We start from the raw sequence: 22626 nt of genomic DNA, 5'->3' as shown, positions 1-22626 counted from the left end.
GCCCCACCCTTGCATCTCATCCCCTTACCTCATCCCCCTTCCGCCACTGCTCTTTCTTTCATTCATTTCTTCCCTTTGTACCGTGAGATGCAGAGAGGAAGAGAAGGACGGGGGGAGGCATGGAGGGAAGGAGAGGGACCTTTTGTTGGCTTTCAGGTGGTTTCACATGAAAAGCCAAAGTACACACCTAGGTTGCCGCCACTGACGACCCACGGCGTCTCACTTGCTTCCGCTGAGCACACCTGAGTCAGCCTTCAATTGCCTCTGCACGAATACAAACACTGGCACATTTGCTTGTACATGCGTCTCCAGACATGCAAGTGTGCAAAAATAGGCACACACTTCTGTTGATTTGTTGTTTTTATCTAGCTTGGATTGGAAAGGTTCTGGTAGGTGTTAGATGTACAGGGCTAGGGTGGGAAAGAGGTTATGTGAGGGGGATGGGGCAGGGGATGTGGGTGAGGAGGTGAGGTGGGATGGAGTGTGTGTGTTGGGGGGGTTGATTGCACGGATACTTTCTCTGTTCTCTCCCTGAATGGGCTCTTCTTGCTGCAAGGAGCTCAGGTAGCTGTGTGTGTGTGCGTGTGTGTGTATGTGTTTTATTCCCAGGTAGACCATGGTGAGTGCTCTCAAGTTAGTGTCAGGTGTCAGGTAGCTACTTGTCTTTGTGTCTTCAAGGCTGCCGTTGCTTGGTTAGTGTTTACAGCCCAGAGAGGGAGAGAGGAAGGATGGGGGAGAAGAGGGGAGGGAGCTCTGGCTTTGATCTGATGCAGACTGTTTGATAGTGTGTGTGTGTGAGCGAGGGAGTGAGTGTGAGAAAAAAGAAGAGAGAGGCGCACGCATACTTTTTCCAGTTGCATGAACAAATGCTAACAACTGTTAGCAAGCCTTTCTGGAGCCCTGAGAACAATTTGATTTAACCCCCCCATCTAAAAAAAATGTGTGATTTGAACATTATTGACACACATGGTCAAGTATAGCACTAAATAACTCAATTGACAGATTTATCCCACAACAAATGTTTCATACAGACAATAGCAATGTTTTCTTTAAAGAGCCTATCCGGTTTAATGGGATTCAAACTTTTTTCATCTTACACAGTATCAAGTAAACTTGTATGCCATTTGTATCTCTCTGTGTGAAGTAAGAAGGCGTGCTGAATGTGAGATTAGCTAGTTAAATTACTGATGTTGAGGGATCAGTAGCAGCTCTGCTCAAAAATACACCACCACTGCACTGGTTCTTTAGTACTCAATCATTTTTACATACATACAAATGTATATATTAGCCCAGTGCCTTAGAATATGCATCTACTTTCAAACTACTTTCTTTATAAACTAATTTTAAAGACGCTTTTTACCTCTTTGGTTGACAATGAGGTTGAAATCAGTTGCTTGAGTGTTAGAAAACTGGATGAGGCTACACTGACTCACATTTAACCTTCCACACATCCATCAGAAATGCCAGAGCAGGTGCAATTTTAACAAATATACAGCTGACTCTTCTAACAGTAAGGTGCACCATGCATGGTTGTCAGCATATTTGTGATTGAAGGGGAAAAGGATCACAAATGAAAGGAATATAGAGAGACCAATAAGAGAGCGAGACAGGCAGAGATGGAGAGGCAGCAGACCAGATATGCAGGTTTTACAGTACGTGTGTTTTAGGGCTTCCCCAGGGCCAGACAATTAAAGAGCATTTAAAAAGATGACAGGGCTCTGTGCGCAAGAAGGGGTGAGGTGCTGAGCCCAGGGAGCGCTTGCGGGTGTATGAGGAGCATGTGTGTGTGTGTATATGTTGCTGTAGTGCAGGATCAAGCAAGGTGTTGCTCTGAAGGGTCTGTATATCTGCCTATTTGCATATGAGGTAGTGAAAGAAAGAAATACCATAAAACATCACTTGGAAACAATTCAGGCAACATTTTTTAAACCGACAATAGACAGAGAGCATCAACGCACATTCCACTACAAAGAGGGAGAAAAGCGAGAGCAGAGAGAGAGAGAGAGAGAGAGAGAGAGAGAGAGAGAGAGAGATAGAGAGAGAGAGCGCATGAGAGAGAGACTATGTGTGGAACAGCTCTGAAAGAGTTTTTGTGGTGCAACAAAGGCCCCTCAGAAAACACAGTGGCATAGGAATGTTAATTAATTAATGAGAAACTATTCAGCCTACAGAGAATTTTGGAGAAAGAAAGACAGAAGAGATAGATGGACAGACCAGCTGGAGCGGTAGACAAATTCAACTGGGGGCAAAGAAATTTATGACTGTATAGTTTTCAAATAGCATGGTGTGCAGTTATTCCATTCCCAGTTTCATAAATTCTCATGTTGCATCATTGTTCTTGGCTTCGTACATGCGTGCACTTGCGTGCATACAACAGTTCCCCAAGCCTCCACTTTCCAGGAACTAAGAGAACCTTGTTTTCCACATTGGCTACCGTGCATTTTTCCGTTAATCCAGAGGGGTTTGAAAAGATTTCGTGAGCACAAGTGGTTATCAACTCATTGAAGACCATGTAATCCCTCTCTTAAACCATGAAAATCACCAAAACATGAATTATGAGGTGTGATTTAATGTTAACCCCATTGAGGATTTCTGCTAAATTGCTCAAATATATTGGAATCATCAATTGGTGCATTGTTATATTAATTAATCCCTATTTCAAGTACTGAACTATACTGCTTCTGGGAGATACTTCTAAAATCGAACAAAAGGATAGCATAAAGTCAGCTCTGCTTTGAATGGCGAGCCAGTTTTACTTTCTTTGATTTGTTATAATTATAGAATGCATCATTAGGAGGTTATGTAACATCCCGTACATATGAAGCAGAGAGTCTAATTTTACAGCATTCTTATCTGGAAGTATACAGCCATCATTTGTCTTCAGCGTATCAGGAAAAGCACAGATTTGATTTTCGTACAAAATCTACACAGACAAGAATTATGTGTTTGAATAAAAGAAAGGTAGGTTGGATGAGATTATTTTCAAGATTCTCAGGAAAACCTGCAAGTGAGCACATCGACTATGAAATACAGATCGGCTTTAGCCCGAGGCAGCTGACACTTCTTTACAAATCCACACTCCTCTCTCTATAGACCGGAGTGTGTGTGTGTGTGTGTGTATATGAAATGGATATGCGAGTTCCTTTGCGCCGGTCACTCATAATCTGTTATTTTCTATGGGTGACCCATGTGCGTGTGTGTGCGATCGCGACATTCCAGCAGCAGAAACCTGAGAAGGTGTGACTTACAAGACACTGGATTTGGCTCTTTCTGGGGACTGAGGGGTGCTGAAGTGTCAGAATTCCAATTTCCTCCAAACAGTCACTTCCAGTCACACACTCTCACCCTCTGCATCCCTCTCACAGAGTCAAACACAGCCAGTCTTATCCCTCAGAGCTTTCTTTTTCATCCTCTCTCTTCCAGCTATAAACACCCTCCCTCATTTTCTCCCAGTTCCATTCATAAGGTCCCTCAAGAAGAAATCTCGTCTCACACCACTGTACTGCCAAGCCACCCCCTTCAGCAAACTAAACACTCACTCTTTCTTATCACATCGAGCTTTTAGTTAAAGTAAAACAAGGGGAGAGGAAGAGAGGGAGAAAGAGAGGGAAGAGTTTGAGGATTGTGGGTCCCTCCTACTTTCCGGAGATGCTCCAGCCCATCCCTAAATTGTGGACCAATGAGGGTGGCTCATTCAAAACTCATGCGCTCCTTCTACAATAGGTAAGGAGAGAGAGGGAGAGAGAGAGGGAGAGAGCAAAATATATATACAAGGAGTGAGAGAGAGAGAGTGGGAGAAAGAGGGACTGTGTTTGGGGGAGAAAGAGAGCAAGAAAGGAGAGGGCAGACAGGGAAAAGACGCAAGAAGTTCCAAACAACCCCTGGGGATAAAGTGGTGACTGAGAGATATAGAGAGATGAGGAGATAGAACTTGTGACAGGGACCGTTTTACAGTGTGGACAACCTTACCAGGAGAAAAGGACAGTAAGGGGCTTTTGCACAGAGCCAGAAGCTGAGTATTTGGGAAAGCAAAGAAACATTGAAACCTCCTTACTTGATCAAAGCTGCCTCTTCAAACACCATAGAGGAAAAAAAAGAGTGTGACAAGACAGACATCTCTACAGGTGTAGTTGAAGACAGGTGGACATTCAGACATGCTGCCTGTGCTTCTGCTTCTCTGTGTGACTGGAGGAGTTTGGGGGTCCGCCCCCGGAGTGTGGGGGTACGGACGGATCCAGGACAGACAGGGGCAAGCGGCAGCGCTGTGCCCGTCTCCGTGCCAGTGTGAAGAAGATGGGATCTTTGTCATGGTGGACTGCTCGGAGTTGGGACTATCGTCTGTGCCGACCAACCTCAGCCCTCTCACCACTTACCTGTGAGTACCACATGTTCACAGTTTGGGACTTCCAGGTGTGTCATGTTGTCCCGTTCCCCTTTAACCTTTCCAGCTCCAGGCCTTTCACTTTGTCCTGACCGTTTCCTAGACCCCAATAATGCTTTTTTGTGTTTCCACTTTTTTGCAACTGCCAGTCTTGATTATTCATTTGTAATTTGAAAAAATAGCTTAGTTAAGCTGGGATTCCTCTTTTAAAAATACAGGAGAAGGCAACAATCGCTACGATGCATGACCAGGAATCAGCAGCAGAATCTGCATGTAGCCTCCACAAAAGCAGGCAGGGCCAAGAGGGAACATGTGTGCGTTGATCACTATGGCTAAATGACTGGACCACTTCTTTCAGTATCAGGTTTCTGAGCGCCAACTGGAGACCCAGCGTGAGAGTGTGTGTGTGTGTGTGTGTATGCCTTTGTGTACATATATGCAAGTGTGTTTGTGTGTGTGAAGTTTAATGACCATTTCATGTCACTTATTTGTGTCTAATATTGTTTGATACCAAAATGGTTAAACAGATAGAAAGTTTAATTCTGTATTTTTGTTTTGCTCGATAACCTGACAAAATTGGCTCTTTGAGGGACTTACCTTTCTTTCAGTCCTTTGACTGAATTTTTTAATCTGATTCATGACCTTGTGTTTGAAAGTCTGGCTAGAGAAGTGGCACACACTGTAAATACAATTAGAAACATGATAATTCACATTACTTATTAATAACTTTTAAAAATAAAGAGCTACAGGAATTAGGCGCACTTCAAAACCAGAACGTTTTTTACGAGCAATAAGAGAATCTTAAGACTAATATCATGTAAAAAGACAGCAGATCTGAGCAGTTCCTTACACCACCCTGCTGTGGCTTGAAGCCAGATCTTTCAAATTTCTTCACTACGTAAGCCTCTGAGGAAAGATTAGAGACACTTTGTGATACCTGATTTTGAAATGATAGAAGTCAAATCCAGGAAAAAGGGTGTCGTAGAGAAGTTGCTCACTAGGGGCTCTACAAGTATTACATTAGTAGAGGGACTGGATTTAGATAGAGGGATGAAAGATCCACAGTTTATGTAGAGAACGACTCTAAAAGAGACACATATAAGACTACTTGACCGATGCCCGACTCTTTGGCTGTCATGGGAGCCTGGGACGGCCAGATTTCACTGAATTCTTCAAGAGATAAAACACATGTAGAGTTTATAGAAGTGAAATACGGTCTCCATCCAGGAATCACTCTACCTATGAGAACATCGGTGGGGTTGGCCCAACAGATACACACTCATTCCCTACAAACACAAGAGTAATTGCTCATTTCCCCCTTGTTACCTAACAGTGGAACTGGACCAATTAGTGACTTTGAGGGCTGATTTAGAATAAGATAAATAAACTCAGAGACCAACCGCACATGCCCACACACACAGTGACACCCCCCCCCCCCCCTAACACACACACACACAAACAACTGCAGAGGGGAGAAAAGGGAATGTGGGACAGCAGGAGAGATTCCGCAACAAATTAAGATAAGGGAATCACAGATTTCTCATATGCCTCGCTGATAAAAATCATCAAACAAAAACATAGAAGCCTCCCCTTCCTAACCCTGCCCACATGCTCTCTCATACACACACACACACACACACACACACACACACACACACACACACACATGATCCCGAACCCAGCACACCAGGCTACAGTTTCTCATTTCGTCCTGGAGTATAAAAGGTTACAACAGCGGAGAGCCGGTCCAAACCCCACCAGGATCTGTCGAGCTGTCCAGCACGCCCCGCTGTGCTGCGGAGGCTGGATTAGCCTCCGCAGCACATACTGTAGGCTGCCGAGGTCACAGGGATTTGCTTGGGAACAGTCCACATAACAAACCACATCCACACAATGCTGTGAAAGAATATGACATCATTCACCCGTGTCATCGGAGAACTCTTCAAAGTGAGCTCAACTGTTCATGCTATAGCGGCCCGAGAGGTCAATCCAGGCTGTGTGCACGATTCACTCTACTTTCTAGTTGTTGTTTTGTTGGCACATTTGGATGACCCCGCTTCATAAAGGCAGATAGATAACGGAAAACAAATCAAACAAAAACAATTATATTTACAACACTGAGGCGAATACAGGTTGATTCTGCAATGGAATGTAACTATTCAGAGGCAAAGGTGCTCCGAGCAACTCAGAGCAGAGTGGGTAGAGATTTATGACAATAATCGTTTCCGTGGGCAACACATGAAATGAGCTGTCATGTGAGACGCTTCGAAAGACCTCTTTGATGTCAGATTAGAGAGGAAAGATGGTGCCCAAGGGTGTGTGTCTGTGTGGGTGTGTTTGCATGTGTGTTGAGTTTGAGAACACTACGTACAGTATATACATCGGGGATCGGTGCTGTTTTATGTGTGGCTGCAAGTGAGGTAACTTGTCATACGAGATGGCTTCACAGTGACACCGTAAGTACCCGTCTGTCACAAATGTTAGCTGGGAGCAAATTAATTAGTCAGCTGTCCCTTTGATAGACAGGCTATACATATTCATGGCAAATATTCAATCATGTTATAAAGAATTCAGTTGATTATACTGTACAAAGAGAGTTTCTAAGGTTGTCAGGTGTGTGTTCACACATCTCACACTTCCTTCAGCGGTCAGAAGTGTGTGCATGTGTGAGAAAATAGTGTGTGGGTCCGAGGCTGGTCTGTGATGGAGTTGAGCAGCGATTAGGTGATGCTTTGTGGTAGCGGTGAGCGTGGTGAATTTCTAACGGTGTTTTGGCTGAGGCCAAGAAACCACAGCTAGTGCATTACTAGACAGAGGAAAACTAAGTCATGTGTGTGTGCGTGCATAGACCACCCAGACTGCTGAGGGTTTTTTTTTCTAGAAAGTTGAGATGAAGCAAGTGTAAAAAAAAAGAGAGAGGGAAAATGAAGAACAGGGGTGAAAATTGACAAGGAAAAAAGTGTTAGAAATTGGTGACAAAGAAATGTGCATTTGAAGATTTTGAAGACTGTAGGTTAAGCAGACATGCGCACACTCTCTCACACACACACACACACACACACACACACACACACACACACACACACACACACGCACACACACACGCACACACACACACTGTACACAGACAGGAGACAACATCCTGCCCCTTTATGGTGGCCGTGACTGTAACAGTCGTGTGCGTGTCATTAAGCCATTATGTTGATGGAATGATTCCTATCACGAGCGACCGGGGTCACACTGTAAACATCATGTCTGAGAGAGAGAGAGCGATAGGGAGAAAGAAAGAGAGAGTATGTAAGGAATGGAGGGAGAGGAGGATTTGTGAGGAAAAAATGAACAAAAATAAGAGAATTTCAGAAAAGAAGAGAACAGTGTGTGTGTGTGCTATCAGTGGAGGGTTCTCTATTTAGCAGCTATCAGCTCCAGCATCAGTGTCCTGGCTCCAGACGTCTATGGTGCCCCCCCCCCCCCCCCCCCGCCCCCGCCCCAACTGAACTATACTGCCCTTCCTCTCTTTTACTATGTCTGTCCTTCGTTCCCCACCTATTCTCCTTTGCTCACCTGTTTCCTGTGGCCTCCTCGTTTAGATAGAACAATAATTCATACATTAAGTGCTTGAGTGTGTGAGTGTGTGTCTTCAAAGCAGGTGTTGAAGCTGGTCATGCAGCAAGTGTAAATATATAATCTTTGATGTGCAATGTGCTTTTATAAAATCTAAATGAATGCATATAGCTCAGGGCAGCAGATAAAAGTGAAGGGTGTACCCAAGCAAAGTGGTAAATATTTTCAAGGTGTGTGCGTGTGAGTGTTTGCGTGAGAGAGAGAGAGAGAGAGAGAGAGAGTGTGTGTGCATGTCGGTTGAGGAAGGAGGTGCTTTGGCAACAGGCCAACTAACTAGCAGCTGTGATCAAAGTTGGGGAGGAGAGTTGAAGGCATAATAAAGAGGAAGAACACATTGACATAGGGCAAGGCAATGTAGCCTATCGATATGATATATATATATCATGATATTAGACTAGATATCGTCTTACATTTTGGATGTTGTATTAAAGCATAAGTGTTGACTTTTCCTGGTTTTAAAAATGCATTATTGTTGTGATGTAATCTTTTGAACTTCCCAGACTGTTCTTTCTATTATTTGCCTTTTCCCACTTAGTCATTATATCCACATTACTGATGATTATTTATTAAGAATCTCATTGTGTAAATATTTGGGAAAGCACCAATGGTCAAAACTCTAAAATCATCGTAACAATATCGATATCAAGGTATTTGGTAAAAAATATTGTGATATTTGATTTTCTCCATATCACCACCCTAAGTGACATACTGTATGTCATCGAAGTTATTCTATTCACAAAGTATTTCCTTTCTCCATTCCTTCCCTTACTACTTTGTTTCTTCCTTCCTTCCTGCAAACTTCAAATGTTTGCCTCAGGGGTCAATTCCTCAGCTCTCTCCTAGATTCCCTGGAGGCCCAGCGGTGAACACCAGCAGAAAAAGCCACTTCGGCCTGCTACGAAAGAGATATTTATGCCAGAAGGGTGTTGGAGAGAAGGGATAGGCGGTTTGTGGTTTCCTGTGAGCAACCTGGGAGGCTTTTAAATGTCGCCCAGGGACAGACTGCAGGTAGGCAGGTAGAGGACAACAATGGAAACAATGACGATTCCCTCAGGAGCGGCAGGCAGAGACGACACAGAGGCCATAGTGTGCTCTACCGCTCCATATCCTGTCCTTTGGAAAAAAGCAGAAAGCAATCACGACACAAGATCTTAAAGGGAACTATAGGGTGGAGGAGGTGGAGATCAGGGAAGTAAAGTGGAGAATGTGTTTGGAGAGTATCTGCACGGCTTGCATGTGGACTAAACACAACCGTGGTTGGTATTTGTTGGGGTCAGACCTGTGCCAAACTACTGAATATGTAAATCTTTATGTGTCGTGTGATAGCAGCATGACACAAGTATGACACAGGACCTAGGAATGTGCTCGGTGCGACGTGTGGTTGAGGGGTGAAGGGCTGCTTCTGACTGAGAGGATTCAGAATGCCTGCATGGCCCAGATTCCTATTCAGCCCCTTCCCAACCCTGGGAATCCATGGGAATGTGTGAGTGTGTGTGCATGAATCTGTGCAAGTGCACTAGCCCTCTCTTTTCCAGTACAGAGAAGGCATTGTCCAATCCTGGGCCAGGCCACGACAAAAGTCCCTAACTGTTCAAGTGCGTGCACATGCGTATACATATGTGCATCCATGACCTGCGACTTTGCAAGCTGTCATATACAGTATGTCAGTGTATGTGCCAAAAGTTAAATAACACATACATGCGACTACTTACTTTTGTTTGTCTATCAACGTTCAGCGGTAAAATACCACGTTTTCTTCAAAGGCGCAGATTGGTTCAAAGCAAATTTAGGATTTGATCTCCCCACATATCCAAAAGTTGCTTATTTTCTTGCTGCAAGAAGACAAACAAGGTGCTCTATAGCGGTTGTTGCTTTTCACATTTTAAAGAGAAACTAGATCAGTGCAAACATTACTAATTAAAAATGATTTAGAAATGCATTTTTTTTCTTTCGCTTTCTTTTGATCGTATAACCTTATATTTAGTGGTTTGCCTCTCATCTTGTGTGTCTCTTCTATTTCGACATATTCTTTTCTCCCTTCGGTAAAGCACTTAGCTTTACTGCTATGAGTATAATATCTGCGAAAACGGCTCAGAAAATGTTTACGTAAGTTTTGATAGCATTAAGTGTAGGACATAGCTGTCCAAGTTCCCTCTGTTTCTCGATATGGGTCTGTCTGTCTCTCTCTGCCTATCTGTGTGATCACTGGCCAGGCCTGCCGACTTAAGTGGTTCATGTTTGGCTGGCAGTGTGCAGGTGATGACTAGTAAGAACTAATGATACTTAATGCCCTTTCCAACAATGTACACACACACACACACACACACACACACACACACACACACTTGCAAGAACCCACAAGACCCCCGTGTGCACATTACACATAAGGAAATACATTGCACAAGCATGGATGTATGCGTACTTGCTTGCACACACACGCAGCATCAAAGCATCCCTCAGAGCACTGCTGATACAGCGATGCTAGCAGGGATTAGATCAGGAGAATGGCCCCCTGGGACAGGAGTTAGCTAACGGGAACAGAGAAGCAATCACAGACACACTTAAATTTCACACACTCCTCAGGGCACACACATACACGTACATAGTGAATGCCAAATGGGGGTACTGCACAGGAATGTCCAGAAAGTGGAAGAGTGGATGTAGAAAAGAGACGGTGGAGAGATGAATAAAGTTGGGAGAGAAAGAGATGACTCTCCAGGATTTAGTTCGGTGACCTGATCCGAATGCGGAAACAGCAGTCAGGTCACTATGATGGAATAAGGCAATAGTATAACTCTTGCTAAGACTGGACTTCACAGGTGTATTTTCCATCTGCTGTAAAGAGAGGCTGGAGGGAATTCTGCCACTTCAGAGCCTTTGCAACTGCAGCCAGACTTACGTCTCTATTACATGTCTGAGAAGCAGCAAAAGAGGAAATCTGGAGTTTTTACATGCATGGCAAGAGGCCAAACTAAATCTCTTTAAACCAACAGCAGCCATATGTCCTCATTGGTATGGGGTAAGATTTCATCAAGTGCTGATCTAAGTTCAGGTCTAGATGTTATCCGTGGGTACTGTTAAATATATGGCGCAGACGAGCTGATCATCTGTGAGCGCAGCAGTAAAGGCGGAGTGAGCCAGGAGTGGATTTGAGCGGTCCTCTAACTAGATCCAGTGTCCTCCTGCTTCTGCCATTCAACCAAATGAAGTCATAATAGAGCCTGACACTAATACTCATCGGGTTTCATCCACTGTTGTATCCACTGCTGAGAATCTGCCTCGAATCAGTGTGCAGGAAAGGACACCTCTGTAAGAGATACCTTTTCAGGATGTGTGGAAAAGTGGTGAAATTAGGAACCCTTTTCCACACATCTTTGCCATTATTTTTAACAGATTTCTGTGGCAAAGTGGTTGTTCTATGCTCATGAAACATTTCCTTCATGTGGCATAAACTGTCAGCTTCGATCTATGAAGAAACTAAACACGCTGTCGGATACAAGTCATGTAACAAACATATATAAAAGCCAGACAGAGCAATAAATGCCAAAATAACAGATTAGTGGACTGTGGACAGGGATATGAATGCCTTTTGCTCCCAAAGCTATGTCCTACCCACAACAGCTGCCTGTCAGTCCTATCCACATGTTGGAGGCAGTTGTATGTTGTGTAGTGCCGACTGTTCCAACACTTCCTGTTCCATTACTGAAGTGCTTGACCTTTAACCCCCCGCCCGCCCCCCCTCATCCCCTCCGTCTCATGACAGGGTGTGTGGGAGGACAGGGAGCGGACATAGAGTGTGTACATGCACGTGTGTATGTGCAGTATACCAGGGTATGAATAAGTCCCACGGGGCATGAATATGTTTCCCATGACATGGCCTCAGACTAAACAGCCGCTTTCTCCACCCAGACATCCGCCTGTCATTCTCCCCTAAACCGCAGCGAGCGGAAAAGAGCACAAAACACGGGAAGACAAAAACACAGACGCATCTCCCTTTTCTGTCTTGTTATCTCCTGTTTTCTCTTCCTCCCTCCCTCTCTGCTCTTTTGTAGCCGAGTCCTCCCCGTGGCCCTCCTTATCCAGGTGAAAGACTTCTCCTCGCCCTCTCCCTTGCTCTTTGTGCCCCGTGAATAAGAGAAAGAGAGAATAAGAGAGGGAAAGATAAAGAGAGACTGCCTTCGGACACAAAGGGCAGTGTACCCCTCCCAGGAAGTCTGGGAGGAAGAGAAAAAAAAACACATCTTTCGAGGAAGGAGGAGGGGAGGACAGCATTGTACCCTCCTTCCTGACTCTTTGTGCATGCCTGTGTGTTTGTATGTGTGTGTGTGTGTGTGTGCAAGCTGTGTGACCATGAGAGAAACTGAATGCCAAAGCAGTCAGTCTATTCAGATAGCAAAAGCTAACACACTTAGACCTCACCCTCACACACAGTACACACACATTCTGCCCTCTCTCTCTCTCTCTCTCTCTCTCTCTCTCACTCACACACATGCACACAACCATTTAGGCCCTCTTTAAGGCAGCGCCCGAGCATTGACTAACAGTTGCATTGTGTGGAATAAAATATCCTCTTTCATCGTGGCCTTAACTGTTTCATAGCACTAAGCGGAGAGGATCAGACTGGCTGAATCCGACTGAAGACATTACTGTCGTAGTTACCGTAAAAGACAGCCAAGGTGTGGCTCAAGCACTGCTAATGCAGAACTCCTGCCCTCTGGGCAAGGCTTTGGTTGTTGATTTCCACTAAAGATCTATTACTCTAATGTTCCCTACGGATAAGCCGCCTTCAAAGGTGCAGAGCTTACTGCCATTATTTGCTGTTTGTTTGGTAAGAGTCTCCACCTGAGCGAGTGAGAAAGGGATTGGAAGGGAGGCAAGAAGAAAGAGGGAGAGAGAGAGAGAGAGCAGGAAAGGAAGTGAGAGGGAAGACCTCGGGGCATGGCTCTTGTGAAGTGATTCTGTGTGTGTGTGTGTGTGTGTGTGTGAGAGAGAGAGAGTCATGAAAAACATCGTTCTAAAGGGCAACAATGAAAGCCTGTTTGTTTGCATGCTTTTTCTGCATCGTTATGTAGCCTACTATACCTCTATGCAATTTTATGCTTGAGCAACATGCCAGAAACTTTCCGTTTTTTTTTTTTAAAACTTTGAGACAAAGGAATTCTCCAAAGTGAAATGTATTAACTCATCTCCAATCAGCCTTCTCCCGCACAGCTTTTGTCTGACTGACACATTTCACCATTGATGATAGAAACAGACACCTGACCGCTGATTGCATCTGTCTCATTCTCAGGGTATATTCACTCCTCAGGGTGGTCCGTGGATGCCACAAAAGCCACCCGGAGCCTGGAGTGTGTACGAGTGCCTGTGGATGTAGCGTGTGTGTGTGTGTGTGTGTTTGTCTATGAACATATACGAGTGTTTGTTTTCATATGATGTGGCCAGTTGTTTTGAGCTAAATCAACCAACTCTTGTCAGCTTCCAGTTTGAAATTGGCTACAATGGAGCTAGGGGCACATTCACACCCACACACACACACTGCCTTTGATCACAGAGCCGATAGCATACTTCAGTAGTTCTGTTGACGGCGAAGAGGAAATATGATAAATCACATTATACTATCATTACCCCATGCTCCGGTTGGAATTTGAAACAGAGATGGGGAGAAAAGAGTGAGTGTGAGCGATAGAGTGGCATAAGAGAGAGGGAGAGAAAGGGCCAAGGCTGATGAATGGAAATGTACCTCTGTTTCTTCATGCTTCCGTTCCCCCCTTAAGACAAGCTCCTTGCCTTGGTTACTCTATCAATCACAGCATAAAGTAGTAAAATATCCAGTGCTTTACCTTTCTTCCCCCGCCAAACCTTCCTCTCTGATATTCACACGCACACAAGCGTACACACTCACACACTTTGGAGAGGAAAGAATAAACGATCTATCAAAGCACATTGTGTATCTGCAAATCACGGAGCGATGGGAGGAATAGGAACGGAAAAATTTCCATTTTTTTCTGACTCTTCCAATTGCTGCAACATTTCACACACACGCTACTGTGCTTATACACACTAAATTACATGCAGGCACATGAAAATGTAATTCCTCTCCTGGGAAACAGAAAGAGATCACTGGGGGCTTTGTCAGTCATTCTGCGGGTTCAGAGCAGAGCGGGATAAAAAGAACAGTTAAGAGGCACATTTGGGATTGTGTTTGTTGAGGGATGAGCATGGGTCTCCATGTCTGCATCCTCTGCTCCCAATACTGCTCAAGAGTCTTTAGTTCGTCATTCAGCAGCAGACAGAGATCTGAGGGGAGGAGATGGCCTGTGTGCCTCTGTCGGATGAGAGACGTGTTGTCCTGGGAACAATATCAGGCTGCTGTCTTGACGCCGCGATGGCAAAGATAGGGCAGGACGGTTCCCTGCTGAATACTCGCATGAAAAGTAAAGAAAAGAAACCACAGTAACTTCCTCTCTGTCCCTCACACACACACACACACGCAGCAATCTGTTCCCATGCCCTGGCAGCGCTCATGTATGATGTGGTGAAAGCGCACCCGGGGGCTGTACCCACCACATCTGCAGGCTCACTGGAAAACAATAGGGGTGTGAAAATGAGCGACAGACATCTTACCACACACACCGCAGTCACCTATAAATGGAAAAAAATATTGTGCTGCACACACAGACACAGATACTGACACTGACACTGACACACACACACACACACACACACACACACACACACACATATTCGAGGTGCTCATTAAATGGGGACACAGAAATTCTAATTGTGAAAATCCCATATACTGCGGAGCCTGCAGAATCTTTAAGTGCTCTCTTACTCATTTATTTTGCGGCCGTTTATTTGCGCTGAAAATATCTGCAGGTCACAGCGCCAGCCGACACAATGCACATGTGGTAGTCATCAATCATAATTATCATGGTTTAAAAAAGCCACAGCTGTTATTTGATTTTAAAAACAAGCCATAGCGCAGCGCCTTCCAACGATACGTCAAGTTGTCAGCAGAGGCCTTGGCCTGCAAAGCAGAAATGTCTCTCTCTCTCTCTCCGGCTTCCCAATGAGCTCGTTGGAGAGCACAGCAGAGCTGCATTCAACCTTTCCCCATGACTCACCACTGTGCGTCTTTATTTTTAAACATTTTCTCTCTCCATTGCGGCATGTTTATTCTCTCTAAGTGAGGCCACTGTTATGGACTTCACACGTTTGTTTATGGCTTATTTAATCAGGACCAGATAATGGAGAGTTGTCTCCATTCTTGTGGCGCATCCCCAGGAGCTGGATGATGTGTGTGCGTCTGTGCGTGGGTATGCATGCGAGTGTGTTGCTGTGGTTTAATGATCCCCCCCAGGATTGTTCTCAGAATATTAGTACACGGACAATAAAAGGAATTAAGGTGTGTTGTTCATGAGGTCCCATGAGGTAATCGTGGGCTTCCTGTGTCATTATACGTGATGTCACCCAGTCTTGATTATGTCAATTGGTTTGCAGTTACTGCTGGCTGCGTCATCTCCATAGCAACTTTGTTATCGCATATATTTACTCGTGACTTTAATCAAGCAGTAGTGCACCACACTCATCATTACACTTCACGTTGCATTCATCCCCAATTACCCCATTACTGCATGTAGTCCGAGTAGATTTAGCCAGAAATGGGAAAAACTTGAAGTATATAATTCACATGACATCACCTCAGTAACTTTACTGAGAGGGAGGCCTAAGGTCAGCAAAAATGTGAGGAAAGAGAATGATAAATTACACATTTTTTGTTGATTTTCTTAAATTTCTGAATTATTGTACTAAGAAAAGTGATTAGTTATGCAGCACTACAGTTTCAGGATTGCTGATGTGCACTTAAAAGAACATTTGCAATGTGTCTTTCATTCATTACTGCAATTATTTCAATATAATCTTATTAGATTATAATATAATAAAATGAGACATAAAATCGGGCTATAATATTTAAAGGTGCCCTGTGGAGTTTTCATTGAAAACAAACAAATGTTTCACACCAAACTGCATTGTGCGTATCCTTAAAGCCCCAAACCTCCTAAAACATTTGCAAAGCCTTTTCTGATTGTTTCGAAACGTGCATCATTTACTCTGGCTTGCGGTCTCCTTCTTCTCCTCTTTTATTGGCCCATTCCTACCTTTCATGGTGCATTACCACCACCAGCTGTCAATATGCATTACCACTCTCCGCAGCATACAGTAAATGTGTCCCGTCCTTTTGGCAACAATCTCAGAACTGGACCAGATCGGTCTGACAACGGATAAGCCTCTGTGGTTGAGGGGCTATATTTTTGGGGATCCGATGTAGCCAGCGGATATCCGGGCCAAGACTTCCTTTTCCCTGCGCTGCTCGTTGTTTACAGTCCGATTAGGAACTTGAGATACAAGACCTGAGTGGGAGTTGAGAGACGACATGTACGACCGGATCTTTTCACAAGTAGGCAGTTTACAAGCGAATAAAAAACAAATTAAAAGCCAAATCAAGTCAGACGATAGCCAGTGGGTTCCAAGATGTTTTGCTCTCCACACGGACGGTTTACATGCATTTAACCAAAGCCTGTTCGAGCGTGATCGGGCAATTCTTCTCAGACTACAAACGGAAAGAACTCTTCTGTTGACTAAATCTTGTCCCATTGCCTACAGATTCTACAGGTAAATGCAGAATCTGTTTATAGAGATTTTTGTGGTGGCCTATCAGAACACAACATGCAGACAATACGGGGACATGCTCTTTAAAACATACAACAAAGTTGAGGTCAGTAATGTGATGTGGAATATTAATGTCCTATTTTATTCTGTTACAGACAAAAGCAATAACATTAGAGGATCAGCCAGTTTTCCCCTCAACACTGATTGAAAGCATCCACCCTCCCAATTTGTCCTGGACCCTGAGAAACACCTTGAACCCCTCTATCTGCAGTCAGACCTCCCAGGAAGGGGCATGTGTAGCAGGAAATTCCCATGAAGGGATATGAACATGCCAAAAAATATGCTTTCATAAGGAAAATATTCAATGTCAGCAGAGGCCGCGTACAGTAATTATCTGACCTAAAAAAGGACACAGTTAACGTTGCAAGCTCATCACATGGTGAGAACACACCTCACCCAAAGTGACAGTGGGAGTCCACATCCCGACTGTCTGATGTTAAATGTTATCCTTGACGGGGTACCAAACTGTTGGTATATTGAATTTGTCTTGTCACAACTGCTAATCGACAGGCTACTCAACTATCCAAAAGGGTGAACCAGAATATTGCCGTGCAGTGTTTCTTTCCACATCGTCCCTGAAGCTGAATATAGATCAGGCCTGCGGATAGATTCAGCCAGCACCCCCGTCAGCTTGGCTGACTTGACAAACAAACAGCCAGTGTGTCAAAACTCCCAACTGCAAAGGGCTTCTGAGAGCACAGTTTACACTTGCTAGCCCGGTGGTCTGGCTTTATGAGCAATGGCTAGTGTCATACACACACACAGACACGCGCACATACAAGCCTCACTCTTGAAGACTCTTGCGAGACCCCAAGGGCTGTGAAAGCAAAGATGGGGTGACGTAGCACCTCCTTGCTTTCATTGTGTTTATCAAAGAGATGACCTTACATGACTGAGGCCACAGGGTTATGTATGTTTTCTACCAGAGCCTGACACATAAGTTGTCCTCATACCGTCCCAAAGTGTAAAAAAAAGTAGGTTACATGTGTGTGTTGAAGCTGTGCGCGTGTGAGTGTGCATGCATGTATTGGAGCATCCTGCGCCTCTCCCTCTTTGACCGCAACGCAGCTGCGTCAACACTCACCGCTCAGCACACCCTCTCACGTCAGCGTGTGTGTCAGAGAGGCAGAGAAATGGAGTGTGTCTGTGTTACAGCCATGAACAAAAGGAGAAGGAAGTGGTCTCCTGAGAAACCTGAGGAGGAAAAAAAGAAGAAGAGAGAGAGATAGATAGATATGGAGGGAGATTGAGGGGTCAGATCTGAGAGAAGGTAGAGTGAGACATCTGGAAAAGAGAAAGAGTCACTGGGACGAGAAGGAAATTACAGCTGCCCAACAATGAATCATTGGGGAAAATTTCTCTTCTACATCTCCCTCTCCTCCTCCAACCTCTCTACCTAACCTTCTAACCTCTCTCTGCATACTACTCCCCAGTCTTGATGATTGATCGCCATGTGAAAACCACGGTTTAAACATTTGTAATTGTACATGCCCAGAGCACCTACAAGTTACATTGATTGATACTTTGATACTCATGTTTCCCCTTTGTCTCTCTCTAGGGATCTCAGCATGAACAACATCAGTGAGATCCAGCCCAGAGCCTTCCACCGACTGCACCTGTTATCAGAACTGTGAGTACAAAATCATTCAACTCACATTCGATTTGATAAAACTCCCTCATCACAACTCACATATGACAAGAAACAGCCATTCCCTGAGCCGCTGATACGCACAGACCCAGTGATAGGGATTGATGACTCTGGCTTGCCTCTGATCTCTCCTACCAAGAAACTGCCTGCAGCAATACACCAGCAGATCCTGGGATGGCTGCACAAAAGAGGGAGGAGAATAGAACCTGATATTCTCTCAGAGAGTGAATATGTGGTTCTTAAAGTGTTTAGAGAGCAGGTTCTATGCTCAGCATCCAAGCCGCTGCATTCTTGTTTCAGCTGGACAGCTCAGCAGGAGCATTATACACATAGACAAACGCCTTTGCCAAGACAAACAAATCATTATAGGAGAACTTCAGGACAGAATTGTGGAAAAATGAGAATGTTGTGTTTTTCTTGCTATATAGCATTAAGTATACGAACGATTGGGTATCATTACGAAGGTTTTGATATTGTTGCAGTTACAATAAATGAATTAAATGCCGAAACAGATTCTTTATACTTTTCTTGGCTGGTAACAAATGAAACAATTTTAAAATTGAAATTAAAACAAGACTAAGAATTTGACTCAGCCTCTGTGAACATATTCCTTCAGTTCTATACTTTGTGCTACAGGCACAAAGTACACGCACTGACCAAATTCTGGTCAGTGCGTCACAAAAAAAGAAGGTATGGGTTTCACTCTCACAGGGCTGATGAAAGCACACATGCCGCAACAAAACTTTTTGAACATTTTTTTCGGTCGACTTGGCCGGTATCTGATTTGACCACTCAGCAGAACCCAGCTAAATCTCGGTTTGACAAAGGCAGCCCACAGATATGGCCCGAGGGTGTGAATGTGTGTGTGTGTCAGCCTTCACCTGATTATTTTACTTCTGAAGCCTGCAGTGTTTGTGTGTGTCTGCTTGGGGTGTTTGAACAGTCCGCTGTTTTCTTTGTTAATTCTTGCAGCTGCAGTCTGTGACGCATGAGCTAATCATGATGAAAGTAAAAGGTTGGCTGGATAACCATTCAGTTGACTTTGAATCGCAGTCAAACCGGATCTGAAGTGCAGAGCGAAGCTGAGCAATGAAGTTTTGTGACACCTTGAAGTTAGAGAATGAAATTCAAGACTTGATTTATTGTTGTGCATTGAATTGCTGATCTCAACTTTTGCCTTCGTAAAAAAACGGTTCAGGTTAGATATTGCTGATGGCCTAATAATCAGAACCACACAGCGCAGAGTGATGCTGAACATCGATGCTGACATTTGCCTGCATTGGGGAAAAAGGGGGTGGGGGTCTTGGATCTGCAGTGTTTGTCCAGAGACAATCCTCCCAGTGTTTTACAACCCCGTTGATCTTGCTTCCTCTGTATCGCTCTTGTGTTCTGACACTTTATGGAGACGTTCTGTTGCTTTGTAACTCTTCCAAGGAGGATGTTCCTGCCCTAAAGCCAAACTTTTGTAGCCTGCTGACCATTTCTGGAAACATGCTGAGACGATGATGATGTTCCAAGGCAGGGAGAAGCACATTTCTGACATCCACTCCCGTCTAGGAGGTTTAGCGAGATGAAGCATAGCAGGTTATGGTAAACACATTATAATTACAACAAGTTATAGCGCTTAGAAAAACAAACCAAGGCTCTAAACACGGTCGGTTTGAGAGCGAGAGCGTTTGATGTGGGTCCACAGCACTTGTTGGTAGCACAGGGAGAAGCAAGGGCCAGACATGTTGTGACTGGTAGTGATAAATTGTTTGATGTTGGGCTCTACTTCCCTGTCTGCACTCCCTCACTTTATCTCCCTCCTTTCCAATTAATTTCTACAGCCCCCCATCTCCATTTTACTGCAGGCTATATTGCAAGCTGTAGACACTGCCTTTGATAGTTTTTCTACTTTTTTTTTTCTCTGACTTTTTCCTTTCACATTCTTACAAACCAAGACAAATCTGCTTATGGCAAGAAGTCCAGCTTTCATCCTGTTTTCCTAAAGCACGGCTCATAAATGTCAACTGTATCATGCCGCCTCTTATCTCCTCGCTCAGCTCTCACCTCTATAGTATCTAAGTGCGCAGAGCTAATCCCTTTGAACCTCAAATGGGGTGATTAAATTAATTCACAAAGCATATAGCAAACCTCCCTTTGCTTCATTGCGGCATTGATGTTGATAACAAGAAGTGTAATTACCTCTCCCTTCTATTGACCTCAGACACCTCTCATTAAGTCATCATTTAGCGCTTTGATCAGTGAATCTACTCTCAATTCAAAACACACAAACCTGCACGCAACTGTCATACAGCATGAAGAGCATGAAGAGAGGTGACTGAGAGGCAGACTTCATGTCTATGGATTAATGAGAGGGCAGCATTGCAGGCAATCAGGTACAGACTTTGAGACTGGTTACTCATCCATTGACATATCGAAGACTTCCCCTGTATTCAAATGTTCTCCTCTAATATCAAAGATGCACTATCTATTTCTTATCTAATTGCAACTTGGAACTAGCAGCCAGTGCTTTCAGGGAAATTGTCCCCCTAAAAGCCTTTCCTGAAAACTACTTTCGAAGGCGATCATGCTCTCCACCTATCATCAGTATCAGACTCCATGCTGTTTCTCCCTTAAGAGATCCCATGTCAGTCTGCCTTCTTCCTTTGAATCCTGTCATAATCAGCCGTTTGAAAGAAGTCTCTCATGCTCATCTTATCATTATCGGTTTCATCACTCACCTCCTAAATACAGAGTTGAAATCAGCCCATTCAAAGCAGCCTGACGAGAACAACAATCTCACTGGATTTTTTAAAACCCTCTATGACTCTTGGCTTTGACTCTTTTTTTTGACACACAATATTACCAGCTTAAGTGAACGCACGTGAGATATGGTGCTAGGTCCTGTTATCGGCTCAAAACTGAAACTCTGGAATGTGCTTTCCAACTATCAAATCAATTTAGTCCAAATTTTATAGGAGGGCAAGTGGTGGCCAACGCTGCCCTTCTTGTCTTCTTCTTGATGATAAGATTGTCTGCTGATAGGCCAGGAGTATAAAGTAGGTGAGGGTTAAGGGTTTACAATATTGGCTGATACTGATACTCCAGGTGCACCACAGCTGGGACTATCTAGGTCAATTAAATCTTTTCCTTTTAATGCTGCCAACATTGGGTTTTGTCTGCTTGTGTTTTTCTCTCTCTCACACAAACACACACACACACACACACTGTTTTCCACATGTCTATATTTTACTCCAGTAATTTCAGAGGTTAACGCCAGGTTAAGTGGTTGACCCTCAGGCTGGACCTCCGAACAGAAGGAGGGATAACATTTCTATTGATGGACCACGGGTGAAAAAGGTCATACATGTATATGTACTTACAGACACAGACACACACCCTCTCTCTGACAATAAGACCTGTTTATCCTCGCCTTCTTCTTTCATCACCGACTCCAATCAGCCATCCTGGCCATGCTACCGTTATGGTGTCCTATCACTACCTGAGATAGTATCCCAAAATATGATGCTGTCTCTGCTGTCTAGGTCTTTATTCTGTCTTCTTTGTCTTCATTATTTTGAGGCAATAGGACATGGTGATACATGGTCTAATCAGCAGTTAGCATGCTTCAGTGGTGCCCTCACAGATCAGCTCTGATAGCGGGGTCGTCTCACCTTTGTTACCACTCCTCCCACTTCTCTCCCATATGTTTGAACTACACACTAGCCTCTGTTATTGTATCTATGAATCACGTCAATCGAGCTGAATTATGCTGAGGTGGAATTTTTATCAACCCAGTCCAGGGGCCAAGAAAAATTCCAACCATCCCCAAATCAAATTAAAAGAAAAAACAGTTGGAGCCACGGCTTGACAAGAGCAAGGCGCCTTTCATTAGAATGAGATTGATGTGGAATGACTAGGAGGCTAAGTGCGGCACACACGTACACACATAAATGCGCACACTGATATCATGGAAACTGTTGGTCAATGGCAACTGCCGGTGTTCTGTTGATGTCTATCAAGAACGTCTGAACATTTCTTTCCTTTTTCAATATCCATCTTCACTTTCGACATAATTATCCATTTGACAAATGAAGTCGGCAAAAAAAGCATGATTCCACTCTGATGCTGTTTTGGCTCCAATGGTGCGGCTAATAGAGAAAGGCTGGTTGGCAGTAGGGTGTGCACATCATACCATGGCCTTAACTACCATGTTTGTTTTCTGAAACTCTAAATTGCTGGCCCTGCTCACCGC

The 22626-nt window shown here is 44.2% G+C and overlaps 1 protein-coding gene across 1 annotated transcript in view; it reads left to right on the top strand.

Moving 5' to 3' along the window:
- The window catches only part of lgr6 (leucine-rich repeat containing G protein-coupled receptor 6), a 40998-nt gene continuing 18372 nt past the window's right edge, over window positions 1-22626 (top strand). Inside the window, exons 1-2 of the mRNA XM_031844450.1 lie at window positions 1-4375; window positions 18297-18368. Of these exons, the coding sequence (XP_031700310.1) occupies window positions 4155-4375; window positions 18297-18368 (293 nt within the window). The 5' untranslated portion in view covers window positions 1-4154. The remainder of the gene's footprint in view (window positions 4376-18296; window positions 18369-22626) is intronic.

The sequence above is a fragment of the Anarrhichthys ocellatus genome, unplaced genomic scaffold (assembly GCF_004355925.1).
Source record: "Anarrhichthys ocellatus isolate YVR2014 unplaced genomic scaffold, GSC_Weel_1.0 scaffold5, whole genome shotgun sequence".
Lineage (NCBI taxonomy): Eukaryota > Metazoa > Chordata > Actinopteri > Perciformes > Anarhichadidae > Anarrhichthys > Anarrhichthys ocellatus.
This window is presented reverse-complemented; position numbering and strand designations above follow the sequence as displayed.